Below are 15,855 nucleotides of genomic sequence, written 5' to 3'. Positions count from 1 at the left end.
GCTGATGGTAACCACTTTGAGCACCTCTTATAATTGCAGAAGTTAGACGTGACTTATATTCATCTTTTGTTATCAGTATATGTTGAGTATTACAATTTTAATAGCTTTTTCCTTTCTTAAAGTATGTATACACTTTTTTTTGGCACCTTCTGTATTTCCCAAACTAGAGTTTCATAAAACCTTGCCCATCAAAAATATGGCTCCACAGTATTTAATAATTTTAAATGGGTTTCTTTATTTCAGGATTTGTCATGGCCTTTACAATGCTAATATGTGTAGTGAATCTCCAAGAGAGAAATAAAGTATGCAGTATTTCCCCAATTTATTTGACTGGGAGACCTTTTTTTCTGAGGAGAACCTATTAACATTTCCCAGAGCTGGTGCTACTCAGAACATTCTTGGGGAAATGATGGACTATATGGGTCTTTAAGACCCTTTCTGACTCTCATTTTATTTGAATAATTTTAGTTTTTGTATTCCTCTATAATCCTGTGGGGGCTGCAGACTGGTAAATAATTTGTGGGGGATGGAAATGTATACTTATTTATAAGTGCTATCTCAGTACGAATACAAACACCCCCCATATCTGACAGTGTTGCTGAGTCAGTGTAATGCCTCTTCCTGCTATGTTGTTTAAAGTGCTGGCTGGCTGTGTTCTTTCCATCTGGATGCTCCCTTTGATGGGTTGAGTGCAAAAACTTAAATGGAGGAGAGACTCTCAGTGATTAGGCAAATGACATGCGGCTATGACTGAACAACTCTCATTTCGGGCCCAGAAGGATCTTGGCCTCCCCATCCCACTCCCAGCCTCTCCTCCATCTTTCAAAGGTGCTTTCCCACCAGACCTGGTTCTATACAGAGGCAGAGCTCTGTGTCTGAGGTCAGAAATCAGGACTGTCACCATGGGCATTGGCAGGCAAGGAGCCTTGACCGCCACCCATGGGCTGGACAGAGATGATTCTCATCACTTACTCTGATGTCATCTGGGTGACCAGCTGGAGGGAGGTGAAGCCGGCGGTGAGGAAGCTGTCCCTGTACTGAACCATTTTGATGGCACTGAGCCAGTCATCCACGGTGGTAAAGGCCGTGAAGTCTGGGATGGAGCGGTCTAGCAGAGGCTGGGAAGGCCTATGAGACAGAGAGGAGCAGGTGACCCACAGCTGCAACAGTGCACGGAAGGAGACACTCTGGGTGGACAGTAGACTTCATGGAGGGCTGTATCCCTGACAGGATGAGGATTACAGTAGAGCTCTGAGCTGACCCTTCCTTGCAGAATCTTGAGTTGGCAGTTGGCATGGCTTCTCGAGGCCAGGTGGCCAGTTCCTCTGCCACTGGGCACTGTCACATGTCAGTCAGCCCAGAAAGGCAGACTGACCAGCATGCAGTCTGAATGAAAGGGAAGGCCCATAACTCCCTGGTAAACTGAAACCTAAGAGCTTAATCATCCAAAGATATGGTCCTTTTAAAAATATATACAGTTCATTACAACCTCACCAAATCTATTGGTAACATTTTTTTTTTTTCTTGTTCCTTCCTCAGTCAATTCAAATAAATGGAACAGAGCAGCCCACTACTGATCTTCTCTGGCACTTTCTTAAAGCAGACACTCAGGTACCCAATTCCGAAACCAGGGTGCTATCTTGACATCTCCTTCACCCTCAGCACCCATGCCCGATCCCTCACCAAGTCATAAAGATTTGACCTCCAAAATCACTCGAACTCATCCACTTCTTTCCACACCATTAGCCTTACTTAAGACCCTGACTTCTTTATCAGGATTCCTGTCATATTCTTCTATCAGTCTTTCCTTATGCATGCTTGTTCCCCTCAACCTGAGTCCCACACTGTAGCCTGATGCTCTTTTACAAATGCAGATGTGACCATGGCGGTAACCCTCAGCCAAACCTGACTCTATGTCAAACCCTTCAATGGGTGCGCATTGCTCTGAAAATCAATCCCAGAATTCTTAGCAGGGCCTAAAGGCTTTGAGCGCCTGCTGCTTGCCCACCTCGCCAGCCTCAGCCCCTACCCAGTCCCCTTACAAACTGCACTTCCAACACACTGACCCTGTCCTTCCCGCTCTCGGGCCTCTGCACATGCTGCATCCTTGGCCTGGAACCCTTGTCTGTCTACTCCCATCTTCTTTCATTCAGTTAATGTATCCTCACCCTTCAGCTCTCAACTGAAATAACACTCATCAGAGATGACTCCCTGATACCAGACAAAGGTATATGCTCTCCAAACACCACACACTCCCTGCTACCGGGGCTCTCATGGTCTTAATTTTGTATATCTTTGGGTGATCATCTGATCAATGTTTGCTGCTCCTAAATTATTCTACACGTCATGAGGGCAATGACCATGTCTATATTCTTCATTTTACAGTCCCAGCAGTGGGCACAGGGCTTAGCAAATAAGCACCCAATAACCTTGGTTGAAAGGATGAATTAATAAATGAGTTCACTCTGCAATGTAGAGGACTAATGTATAGCTGACAGTTACTGAGAGTTATTCTGTTTATTTACTTATAACAAGTCCAATTTCTTTGTATTTCTTTGTCTCCCAGCAATCAGGGCCTTTGACTTGCTAATACGTTGTTCAAAGTGCCAAGTCTGCAGCTCCACCTGCCTAGCAGACTGGTGTGGTTAACAGAAAGGGTGTCTTCTGAAAACAGACTGCCCAAAGGGAGGGGCGCATAGCAGTCAGATCAGATATGCTCAAATATTAGCGAGCTTAGTGCCTAGCCCATCTAAAGCCAACGGGAGGTAGAGACTCAGACAGGTTTCTTAACATCTGTCTACAGCCCATGCTAGATGCGGGGGACATTTTAGAGAGAACCAAGGGAAAAAAGAAGAGTCTTGGAACTTCTTCCTTTAGTGGAACTTCTTCCTTTAGCTCAGCTACCTCACCCTTGCTCTCAATGGACCAAAAGGCTGGAAGCCTTGCTATTGGCCTTGCCTCTGCCTATGAGACCACCCACACCTCGGAACCACCTTGTTCCAATCAACTCACACAGCGGTGATGGTTGCCACAGTCTTGAGACTTGCCGGGTTCCGGATCATCTTGTCCAGGGTGTTGACAATCTCCGCAAAGCGAGGCCGGCTGTTACGGTCCTTCTGCCAACAGTCCAGCATAAGCTGGTGTAGTGCAGCTGGGCAGTCCATGGGTGGGGGCAGCCGGTAGTCCTGCTCAATGGCATTGATGACCTACAGTGACACACAGGGAATAGGTGTGATTGGGTGAGAGGCCCCAACTAGTCATTCACAAATTAGCCCCTGAGGATGGACCCAGGTGCCCTCATTCTGTGCTTCTATACCTCCCACCATAATGGATTTTACATGTACTTGGATTTTCTTCCTAGACTGTGGGCTCTTAGAAAGCTGGGAACACATCTTATTGTCCCTTTGTGTCCCAAGCACCCGATACAGGGCATGACACACACTAGATCTCTGTAATTGTTTATTGAAGAATGAGTTGGTGAATAGCTTGAGCATCTCCTTTCTTTAAGAGGACATTGACCCGATTCTGCCTTACTGGCAACTGTTGGCACCAGGCAGATGAAACAACGGCACATGGGAAACTTGTAAACCCACTATGTATAATGGACACCCACAAAAGCCTGTGATGGACTTATCCTTTCACTGCTAAGGGGAGAGAAATGAAGGAAAGGAATCAGTGTTTGAGGGAGAGCCTATTCCATGCTAGGATCCTCTGATGCTTCCTAGGCATTATTCAAGAAGCAGCAACAGGAATTGGGATGAAGATACTTTGGTTAAATAAATTGGTTCAGCACAATGAAAATGGTCAAAATAACAAGGTGATCCAAAATCAATATTTCTAATCAGGTTTTGATAATGTTTAGCAGACTTCAGGGGGTAGTTTTATAAATATTTTAGGATCATCAAGTACTTTTGTCTGTTTTTCAGATTGTTGTGTTTTTTACCCTTGACTTCTTAATTTTCAATGCATTTAAATCAATTATGCCTGCTCTCTGCTTTTTGTAAGAGCAAAAATAATTGCAAATGGCCCAGTGAAAACATACGAATTTATTATGGTACACCTGTGACACAATGGAAAGCCTGGAATATAATGCAGGCCTTAAAGTGATGTGGCAAAAGTGTACCTATTGAAATGGAAATATACTCACATTGTAACATTAAGCAAAAGAGCAGGCTGCATGACTGCAGGCATGGTATAATCTTGCTTTTGTAAAAAACAAAAATCAAAACAAAAAACAGTAATTATACACATGCAGAGAACAGACCTCGGTAGGATGTATACAATGGAGTTAGAGGTGGTTGCCTCTGGGCAGGAAGCAACATAAATGCTCTTTATGTTTTTCTCTTTGCTTGTTAGTTTATTTTCTGTAATTATTAGGCATTGATTTTATATTAAAATAAACAGTTAAAGCTCCTTAACAAAGGAAATAATTTGGAGTTCAGAGAGTTTTAGGTATTTTCGCTTCTAGTTTAAAAAATGTCAGATTCATTTCAACTGATTATTCTTGTGGTTTTTTTTTTTTTCTTTTACTTTGTGAAGTAGTCAGAAAGCAAATATTTTTAATCAGTTTATAGTTTTACAAATTCTCTGCACAGTATATAGAATATGAGATGGGGCATGAGATAATATAGTAACCCGAAGTCATTAGAGATAATCAAGGTGTATGATTCCTTCGATTTAATGTGGCAGAAAAACAAACAAGCTTTCAAACCATACCAATATCATCACTATATAAAAAAATCAATGACTGGGAACATTAACTTTTGAATGATATGTTGCACCACTGACAAATTTTTCTCTCTGCCAAACTGTTGTCAATCAAATTACCTACTATCCTCTTAGGAGGACATTTTAGCCCCATTTTTTCCCATGAGGAAATGGAGGCAGAAGCAGTGAAGTGACTTGCTTGAGGGCACACAGCTAATAAATGACAGGGCTGGGAATAAATCACAGGGGTGTCTGATTTTAAGTTCTGAATACCTTGAAGCCCACTTTTCCTACACCTCTCTCTGGCTGCCATTGTCATCTCAGCTTGGAGAACAGTCCTTGGAGCCGTTTGATGTCCTCATGGCAGGCAATAGGAGGATGGGGCTAGAGCAAATAATTCATGAGGATGAGCAGCTGGGCAGCATTCCCATCAGTCTGGCTCATAACCAGCACCCTTTCCCAGCTCCTTCCAGGCAGCCAGATTGAGGGGGCTTGTCACACAAGTCCCTGTCACTGTGGAGACAAGTGGGATTACCCACTCAATGACCCCACAAACTCTTTCTCGGTTCCCGAAGGACAAGTGAGGTGGAACCAGCAGTAGGGGCTAGTATCAAAATTCAGCTTCTCTCAGGGCTAGGAGCCCCCAAGATCTTCCAGTGCAGGGCAGCTCATGTTCCTCTAAACTGCTGGCATCTCTGTTCAAATTATCTGATGTCCGAGCCCAACATACTAATTTTCCCCACTGACAAGCTTCCTCTCCCATTGCCCTTAACAAGGAGCCATGGAGTGAGGAAGGCCTTTGTGTGGGGGCTCAGCTCCATGGGGTGACCAGCTGACCAAGCACTCCTTGCAGAGCTTTGAGAGACTGGGGGACCCATGCAAGCAGTGAATCTTCTGCCTGTGAGCTTCAGGCTGAATGCAACTTAGCAACCTGTCCCTTCTCTCCTCTGCAGGCCACCTCACCGGAGTTTTGGGAAGACTGTCCTGGCATTTGTTTTTGTATTTCCTCTGTTGGTGCTGACTTTCTTTTCAAGAGGACACCAGAGAACCACTGCAGGCCCACCAGGAGAGCAGATGTGTGTGTTGTGCTGGTGAGGGGATGGCACTGTCATTAGAAGCCCAGACGCTGGAGGCTGGGGTTAAATCCTTTTTCCATTTCTTATTAGCTCCAGAAAATTGATAGAGACGCTCGACTTACTGAAACTGCACAGATGGGATTGTTACAAAGATTGAAAAACACAGTGAGGTGATGTAGAGCACTGCACATGTGAGTAATAGAAAGAACCCCTGTATCCCATGGAGGCCATCGTTTCTGTCACGTCTACTCCAGTAAATGTCATCTCTGCAAAGAGGGTTGCTGTTCTGCTGGCCATTTGGAGGTCCAGGAAGGCAGTGTTTAAACCCCTTCCGATGCTCATGTCTACAAAATGGGGCTTAACCCCATTTGCCATTTCTTCTAGGTAATTTTGTTATTACTCGAGTAAAACTCTGGGAGCATTGATACTTCTTTTACTAATGAAATATTTTAAAAAGGCTTTACTCTCGATCCCAAAGAAAAAATACCTAGGTCATTAATTGATGTGTACGTAGCATTTATCTACTCAAATCTTTCACCGCAGTGCTATGCCTTTGGAGAATTTTGTTCTCTTTTTAAGAATCTGGGTATTTTCCAATTTTTCTGAGTACATGTAACTTATAATCAAATTAAAATGTCATTATTTCAAAAAAATAAACTTGGTCCCCTAGTGGGGCTTTTGGATCATTCTCTGTCATGCCTGCCTTGCTAGTAGGTATGGAAAACAGGGAGGAAGCATGGAGAAGCACCTTCAGTCTGGCCATCAGATGACTCTCCACACCAGTGACCATGTTTGAATTATGTGGCAAGTATAGCCCAAGGTTGGGGGCATAGGGTGTCCTGCTGAGCAACACTGAAAATCAGAGTGAGTCCTGAGTCCCTTTCCTTGGTCCATAACAGAATGAGACGAATGGATGTTGAAAAGATTGGAGGTTAGAAAGAGATCAGTTTCTAGAGAGAAGGTGAGAGTGAGGGTGTGGGCCATGAGAGAACTAGTATAGGCAACCTTCACTGGAGCAGGCTGCTGGCTCACTTTGAATGGTCTGCACCAACTCTTTGAGCCGTCCTGAAGCAAATGCCCTGAGGCCTAAAGAGACAGGGATGGGGTGGGGTGAGGGGCTGCCTTGTTCACCTGTACTCAGAGATGGCAGGTGTGGGGGTTGGGTGGGGACAGGTGCATGAGGTCTGACCCAAGTGCCGTGGGCACATGGTAAAGTGACTGGAGCTTCTCTGGGAAATGAGCAGGGCTCTTTCCCTTGCCTTGAAGTCATCAGCAGGGGAGCTTCTGATGTCTCCAGACATGCATTTTACCATTAGTGACTTGGGCAGCAGGCAGTACCTGCAGAGTGAAGTGGAGACGCTCAGAGCAGCAGAGGAACCAGGGCAGAGGGGGTTAAGTTAAGCTCTGATGTTTCAATAAAACAGCAGCTCCTCTCCACAGACACTGCCACTCTCATTATCTCTGTCAATCAGATCCAAGCAGCAGAACTTCCAAGTTCTCTCTCTGGCTGACAAACTCTCTGTACATGTTCAAAGACCTTCCTGGGCTCTGGAAGCCCAATTACCAGCACTCCAACTTGCCTCTACAATTCTCTTTCTTAAAGCCCTTCAATTGTCATCTGTAAAATCTGTTACTGCCACCACCTCAGTGGTTTTTGATGAGTGGGGCTGCAGCTGAGCAGCTGGGAGCCCCCCCCTGGCTCTCTTGCAGACCATGTCGTAAGATGCTTTCGGAATGGGCAAAAGTCGCCTTTTACAGAGAGCAGAATTGCACTTGGGACAATGCTTAGGGGCTTTATTTGGAGAAATACAACAAAATTAGAATAAACTGCTACTTTGCAGATGGTCCTATTCCCTTTGAGGCACAGCTCAAGTGTCAAATATCTGGGAAGACTTTCCTTACCTCCCCCACTTAAATATCCCCACAGCCCTATGTATGTGCCACTGGAGTGTAAACCCCCCAAAAATAGAACCAGCAGGCACAATACTTGGTCACAGTTATCATACAATGAGTGTTTGTTGAATAAATGATTTAAACATTCTAGAAGTTTAATATCAGAAATTCCATTTGTTTTTAGCATAGGCGAATGCATTTGCTAAGAATATCTTGAATGTCAAATCTTGCCTGTCAGACAGTTTCATAATCCATTCTATGTGTGCTGAATTGTTCTTAATCAGATTAAAGTCTCTGGGCAGGACAAAATGGGTCTGCTTTTTTTCTGGCTAACATTTATTATTCATCTAGCTGATGGTATGGACGGAACCGGGATGCAGCTGATTTCATGAAGCAGCCTCAGCATTAATTCCGATGCTTACTGATTCGACATGGTACAGGAGCAGAGGCGAGGCATGAATAATCATAGATAACAGAGGACCCAGATGCCAAACATGGTTGGCATTGGGACCTGGTTAAGGATGCAGCCATTTTGCCTGCTCTGGGCTAAAGCCACCCTACCCACGGGAGCAGGGAGCATTGTCATAGCAGCATCTAGCTCCTCTTTTATCTAATTGGAAAATGTTTTCTGGGCTCCCAGATCACTCTCCATCTTCTGAGCCACTGGCATGGCTCTAAACTTCTGGCTGGATAGAGGGCTGGCTGAGGGCAGACTTCTTAAGGTTACCAGACCTCAGGGCTCACCCAAGCATGGAGGTGCTGGCGGTGGTGCTGGTTGCCCCGTCTAGATATCTGGATCGAGGATAGCCCTGCCTCTTCTTGCTTGTAAGTTAGGAAAGATAGTAACTACCCCACAAGGTGATGGGAAAAGCAAGCAGAGAACAGAGTTATGCAGGCTTTGCAAACAGTAATCCTCTTAGCTCCAAGGGGAACATACATATGCATTCAAAATACAAAGGAGGCATGGTCCTGGGTAATAGCCCAGGGTCTAAGGCAGTGTAGAAATCCAGATAGGACTTTTGATTGGGGCTTTATCAAAGAAAATCATCCTTAAAAGGCTTCCAACCTTTTAGTAATTATGGAGCAAAAAGTCCCATCAGGAACACCCCCAAAATGCCTCTACTTCAAGCATCTCAAATGACCTTTTCCCTTCCTTTCCCACCCTTGTTCCTTGAGGGCAGCCTGGAGGGGTGTTGATGACCTTCACTCGGACAGGGTCCCACTCCTTGGCCCGTCTGAATCTGACCAGCTTTGGGAAGCTTGCTCAGCTCCTCCTTAACTAATTGGCTCCTAGAAGAGTGAATTCTTAAGAAAGAAGGGCCCTTTACAATTTAAAGCTGACAGGTGCAAGTGCCAGAGGCAGAGCAGGCCTGGAAGCAGGCCTTAACCAGTGCTGCTTCCCTTCTATCACGCATGGTGAAGGAGAATGCACAGGCTGGGTGCTTTGAAGCAGGGCAGAATGTTCTGCTTTATGTTGGGCCTGATCTATTTATGGTTCACAGCCATTTAGGACCAGCCCACTGACTTCTGGGTTGGCCTAGGTACCTTTACAGGGTTTGGGGTCCTTGGGACTGTCACATCTCTACGCTGGGCTCTTTGATTAATTTAAACATTGGTGCCAAGGGGGTCTCTGGATCCCCTGCCCTGGACAACTCAAGTTCATGGTATGAGGCCCTGAGCTGAGAACAGTTAGGAGGGCTCGGCCTGCCATGCCTGTGGGGTCCCTTCGATGGGGGTGTGTGGCAACCAGGTGCTGCTGACACTCACATCTTGGTTGGACATATCCCAGTAGGGTCTCTCTCCAAATGACATGACTTCCCACATGACAATCCCATAGCTCCAGACGTCGCTGGCAGATGTGAACTTGCGGTAGGCGATGGCCTCTGGAGCCGTCCATCTCACGGGGATCTTCCCTCCCTGGAAGAAGGAAAAGACTGGTCAGCCCAACTGTCAAGTTTCTAGTTGAAGGCAGGTGAAAAGAAACTTGGCACACACGTCTTTCCACTCTCCTGCTCCCATGTCTCGTGAATCAGGACAGCTAGGATAGTCCGTGCCCCACGAGCAGGCCTCCATTACTGCACCTAAGTTGCTGAAGAAGGATCGGTGTGTCCTGTGCTGGTCTCACACCATACGTGGGCACACCACATGTGAGGTGATGGCAGCTACGGAAGCTTCATTTGCCCCCTCCCCCCAATCCCCTGCATACTGATGCTAATATCCCTGTTGAGTGGGAAGAGAGTGTAACTGTCATGAACGTACTACAACATAAAATTCCATACTGTGTAAGATCGGCTACACGAGCTTCGTGTTGCACATATGGCTGTCTTTTTTCCACAGCATTGCAAAAGTCACAGCATTTGGGTCAGGAGGAAGCAAAACAAACAAAAAAAGGAAGAAAGTGATGAGCAGTGCTTCCTGGGGGAACCCCTACCGCAAGATCACACAGTGCTGCCCCCTGCCCCATTTTCCTTGTGCCCCACCTCTGGGAAGATTTCCCCACTCTGCAGCCTGCTGACAACCCTGGGCTGAGGTCTCTGCGGACACTGGCTGTCCTCCCTTCTCCACTGTGGAGGTCGACCTCTGGAGGCGGGAGATACAGTTTTCTAAGGGTTGCTCTTCTTCTTGCTCTGCAACCCGACCCTGGAAATTTCCAACTTGGCCCTCAGTTTGTCTGCCAGATCTTGGCCTGTGTTATTTCCCTAAGGGATGATACCCATCCATTCATTCATTCACCCTGTCAACAAATAGGCAATGAGCTCTGCTTTGTGCCAGCTTCTTTCTGAGGAGCTGGCGTCCTACAGACGAGCTGGCCAGGGGTCCTGCCCTCAGGCTGCACAAGGAGTGGGGTGGCAGACGAGAAAACAGAAACTGAAAATGTATTGTTAACAAGATGGAAAGTGATGAGGGTGAGGCCCAGGGGATTCGGGGTGTTCTGGGAACCAGAGGAGAATCCCTGACACAGGATGGGGGTAGGAAAGGTGGCCAGGAGCAGTCAGTGGGGTAGCTAGAGCCTTTGGTTTGGTGTGGCTACCAGAACTGCTCCTTTCCACCTGTGTGACGAGGGCAATTTACCTAACCTCTTTGTGCCTTGCTTTCTCGACAAAATGGGGGTAATGATCGCAACTACATATTCAGGTTGTTGGGAGGATTAAGTGGGTTACTATCCATATAACTCTTGGGACAGGGCCTGGTGTAGAGGGCAAGCATGGTCCGCATGCTAACTATGACCTCATTATGCTCAGTCCTGGAGGACTAGTAGAAGTTAATTAGGCAAAGTGACGAGAGGAGGGCAGTCCGGGCAGAGAAGCACGTGCAGGTGCTGGGGGTGAGAGAGAGGATGGTACCTACCAGTAATCCAGGATGGCTGAAGCACGGATTCTGAAGGGGAAGTAAAGGGAGTGAGCAGAGGGCAGGGTTCACTGTACAGGACACTGATGTTCCTTATGGGGTAAAGTGGGGGCACTCACCAAGGCTACCCTCCAAAACTCATCATCCTTTAGTACAAATATGCTCCTTATTTTCAATTTTTTCATGCAAACACCAGGATCTCACGTTCATGGCCCTTTTGTGATGACTGGACTCTGCCTCCATAATGCATGAAACCTGCAGCTGCCTCACTCTCTTCTCATCAGCCTCGTGCCTTGGCTGAAGGAGGCTATTTTTATACTGACCATTTTCACGATCTGTTCAAATCACTAGAGATACATGTTGAACTTTAGCAAAAATACCTTAAACATGTATAAGTGGTTAATCTGAGCACCAGCGAGAAAGGAGCAAAGTGCAAAGTATATTTTTATCTGGTCTCGTACCAGGGCCGGGGAGGTAGAAAGGTGATCCCCTAGACCTCCCGGCACAAGTCCAGCTTTCTGCAAAGACATTTGGATTTCCCCTGAGGAGGACGGCAGGCTTTTGTGGTGGGACATGTCCTCAGCTCAAACGCCAGCAACTAGGAAGTGACGAACGCCTGGAGGGCAGGCTTGAGCTGCTGAGCAACAGGACACTCTGTTCCCAACCTCCCAGCGCCCCCCCCCCCCCCCAAGCATGAATATACTGGTGATATCTACACGGCACCCGTGGCTGGCGAAAACCAGTGGAAAATACATCCAGTGAAGCAAGAGCTGTCAAATACCTGGAGTCCAGGGTCCACTAACTAAGGAGCACAATGCTGTATGTCTCTGTGGGGACAGAGCCAGGAGAGCAGTTTCCAGGCTTTCGGCCTCACGTGGAAAGGTGCCGGCTCAGCTGTGACTAGTTGGTGATCAGCTGTTACCAGTTAGCCCTTAGCCACTGATATACCTGCTGTGGCTACGCTGGTTGTTTCGTTGGTTGGTTGGTTGGCAGAGAAGAGGACAGTGAATCGCAGATTGTGTGGCTCCTGCTTCCTGTGTCTCCAACCCAGCCGCCAGCGAGAATATAGTGGTGTGACTCCCTATCTATGGCTCCGTAGATGTTCCTTTTTGGCCTCACCATGTCCTGCGTTCTGGTGCGGGGAGCGGGAGCTGAGACCCTGCATGACCGTCACCATTAGGGGAGGGGTGTAGCCACACCTGGAGACGGTCTGGCCCAAAGGAGAGGAGGAGACGGGTTTCTGCTCTCTCATCCTACCTGGGTTAAGTGAGGTGGGAGAGGGCAGGAATTTAATTAGTGTGACTGCGTGTGAGTGTGTGTGTGTGTGTGTCAGAGAGAGAGAGAGAGAGAGAGAGAGAGAGAGAGATTGAATGAGACTCTGTGTGAATGAGAACTTATCAATATGTGGATGAGTGAGAGAGTGAGAGTGAGACAGAGAAAACCTGGCTGGCCCTGCAGGTCTGTGAGTAAAAGAGAGTTAGGGTTTATCTTGTGTGTGTATGTTTGTGTCAGAGAGAGGAGGAGGGTAGATGAAAGTGTGGTTCTTCTGAATTTCAAAGAGGCGATTTGGGAGTCTGAAGGTGTCCTCTCTGCCAAGTCTGGAGCAGACCCCAGGGGCTGCCAGTGACAGCTGTTGAGCTGCTTCCTCTTGCATGTAAAGCGGCCATGCCAGGCCTGCTGGCAAGGCTCCTCAGCCCTCCTGCCACCTTGTGCTGCTGGGCCTCACTGAACACGGAGTTTGGCCTGTCACTGCCATCCCCCCCATCCCAGCAGGTGGCAGAGCCTTCAAGAAGAGCCGCCCTGGACAGGCAGGTGACAGCTTGTCATGCTAAGAGAGTAGGGGATGCTGAACTCAGGCAGAACAAAAGGAAGGCCAAAGTCAGGGGAGCACAGGGATGGATGCTTTCTTTCCTGGGAATTTTAAACTTTCCTCCCAGCTTTCAAACATCATACGATCAGCGTTGTTCAGAGGTTATTATGGTGATGAGTATTTAGCTTGTCTTCAATTGTGTGGAAGGATTTCTGTTAATTTAGATGACGGTGACCAGCCCAATGGAAGGGACTAGAAGTAAAGGAAGAGGGATGGTGTTGCAGCAGGCAGGGTTTCTGCTGGCAAGGATGGCCCTCCTGCTGGAAGAGATGCCTGGATCAGAAGGCCTAAGGCCAACACATTCATTTGACTTCAAAGTGCTCTAAGAGTGTCTGGCCCTCACCTGTGTAGGCATGAGGACGGGGCATCGAGGGGTGGTTTGCTCTGTTGGATGGGAAGGAACGTGAGGGAAGAATTCTTGGGCGGGGGCTGAGGAACAGATGGGGCTCACCGGGAAGGAATCTGCATCTACGTGGGCAAAGAGGAGCTGAGCGTTGTCCCCTGAACAAGGTTTCCCCAAGCACTAGATGCCTTGCTTCCCTACGATGCTGAGGGGACTACACAGTCTGCAGGACCAGGTTTCCCCAGAGCTGTGGCAGGCGGGTATCACTGTTGGGGCATGGAGCAGGGGGAAAGGGAGAGGAGAGGGCTCTGAGCCCCAGATGACTTCATACACTGACCTTTCACGTACAGCTTGGCATCGAATGGTTGTGCTGCCAAGAAATTCTTCAAAAGATTGACATCCACTGCTTTAGAATAATCATGCCTTAACTTAAGACAATCTAGAAAGATTGTGTGTGTTTGATGAACAAAGAGAATATATCTGGCAGCACATTAATTGTAATGCAGCCGTCGTCAGGGTCTCCTGCTGATAACCCACACCTGCATCTGCCAGCAGGTGTGATAACAACAGGTAGACGTTCTACGTAGAGGTAGTTTAGTACGTCAGCCTCAGCCAGCCTGCAGCAAGCATCTTTTTGGCACCCACTCTGCCCAGCACAGTGCTGGGCATGTGGCCATGAAGAGACTCTCAAGAAGGAATACAGGTCCCTAATGCCATCAAGCCAGCTCACTGTCTTGCCACAGTGAGATCACACAGTCATGGTTCATACCTTTGGTTCTAGAACCCACACAATCATGGAGCTTTCTAGGCCAAAGTGTCAGCATAGGATTAGTTCTCCTTGCTAGTTACTTATCCTAGAGCTGTCCATAGGGGTAACACTTCAGTGATTCCAGGCATTGCTGTAGTACTCTTCTCTGCCATCTTGCGTGAGATGAAGTCTCAGTGGGGATATAACATGAGTCCAGACATCTATCAATATTGAGTAAGGTGACCATGGATGTGTTCGTCAAATATTGAAATCCTGCTGCAATGAGGAACCCCCTGGAAGTGACAGCATCATGCAATGGCTCTGAATTTCATAATGCCCTAGTTCTAATAGGTTCATAATATATATAAAACATTGGGGTTTTGTGAAGCTCCAACAGGATATATGTGTAAACCACCCAGTATATTAATGTTGCTATTAAATAAAAATTTATGTATTAGATTATGTACCCCAAAAAGATATGTTCATGTTCTAACCTCCTGTACCAGTGAATATAACCTTATTTGAAAATTTGGACTTTGAAGATATAACCAAATGAGATGAGATCATACTGGATTAGGGTGGGCCCTAAATCCAACGGCTGGTGTCTATATAAGAAGGCCACGTGAAGGCAGAGACACATAGTGGAGAATAACATGAAGACAGAAGCAGAGATTGCAATGATGCATTTATAAGACACGGGACACCAAGGATTGACAACCACCACCAGTAACAAGGCGTGAGGCACAGAACAGATTTTTCCTGAGAGCCTCAGGAGGAAGCATCACCCAGCCAACACCATGATTTTGGATTTCTAGCCCCCAGAACTGTGAGAGAATAAATTCCTGTTGTTTAAAGCCACCCAATTTGTAGCACTTTGTTATAGCAGCCACAGGAAATGAATACATTGAATATATACAATTTTATCAGGCATTAGTTTAAAAATACTGTTGTTAAATTCCCAGATGGCAGACCCACCATGAACTACTATTAGGGGACAGTGGGATTCCGAAGTGAGGGTTAACGTTTAGGTTGGAGCCCAACAGATAAACCACAGAGGTGTCTGTAATCTTCCTTAGCGCTGTTGATCAGACCCGGGCCAGTCTGCACCGTAAAGGACTGCCTTGTGCCATGCAGTGTGAGTGCTGTGGGGTGAGCACTGGAGAGGCAGCCATGGCACTGCCACTCATGTGGGAATGAGGACAACAGTCACAAAGCAACACTGATAGTGATCTGGAACCACCACTGCTAACCCTACTCACTGCGGAGGCACGACGTGTCTGAGGGAGAACTCACCTCACCCTACCATCCGTGTCCCACCCCCGCGGCCACTCCAGGGCTCCATAGCTGGAGGCAGTGTCCACACTCCTGGGCAAACCCACAAAGCCTAGCCTGGTGGTTCTTAAGCTTGGCTGCCCAGTGCAATCACTCTGGGGAAGTTAATTTATTCAGAATCTCTGGGAGTGGTGCTCAGGCATTGGCAGGTTTCAACCTGCTTCAGGTAATTCGGGTAATGAGTTGTCATTAGTCATGACCACTGGCCAGGAGCAGTGGTTTTCAAGTTTGAGTGTGCATGAGCACCTCGCAGAAGGCTTGTGGAAATACACATCACAGTGCTAGAACCCAGACTTGTGAACTTACTAGTTCAACGATAGGGTTTGAGAATTGACATTTCTAACAAATTCCCCATGTGGGTCCCACACATTGAGAACCACTGGCATAGATCAACCCAGCAAAAGTTACGAAGTGAGTGAGGTCTCATCTTGAATACAAATTCCGATTATTATTAGTGTCTGGGTTGAGAAGGATTCTGAAGCTTCACCTGGGCTCAGCAAAGAAGAGTGCCATGACTGAGGAGCAATATCTGCCCAGA

At 47.0% G+C, this 15,855-nt stretch overlaps 1 protein-coding gene across 4 annotated transcripts in view; it reads right to left on the bottom strand.

Moving 5' to 3' along the window:
* EPHB1 (EPH receptor B1) overlaps positions 1-15,855 on the bottom strand; it is a 418,394-nt gene that overhangs the window by 4,104 nt on the left and 398,435 nt on the right. For all 4 annotated transcript variants that reach the window (XM_019748047.3, XM_074312877.2, XM_019748058.3 and 1 more), the window contains 3 exons: positions 9,444-9,593; positions 3,013-3,206; positions 973-1,128 (listed from right to left, as the gene is read on the bottom strand). In XM_019748047.3, the coding sequence (XP_019603606.1) occupies positions 973-1,128; positions 3,013-3,206; positions 9,444-9,593 (500 nt within the window). The remainder of the gene's footprint in view (positions 1-972; positions 1,129-3,012; positions 3,207-9,443; positions 9,594-15,855) is intronic.

This window comes from Rhinolophus sinicus, chromosome 5 (genome assembly GCF_057876585.1).
Source record: "Rhinolophus sinicus isolate RSI-liver-muscle chromosome 5, RSI-T2T, whole genome shotgun sequence".
NCBI lineage: Eukaryota > Metazoa > Chordata > Mammalia > Chiroptera > Rhinolophidae > Rhinolophus > Rhinolophus sinicus.
This window is presented reverse-complemented; position numbering and strand designations above follow the sequence as displayed.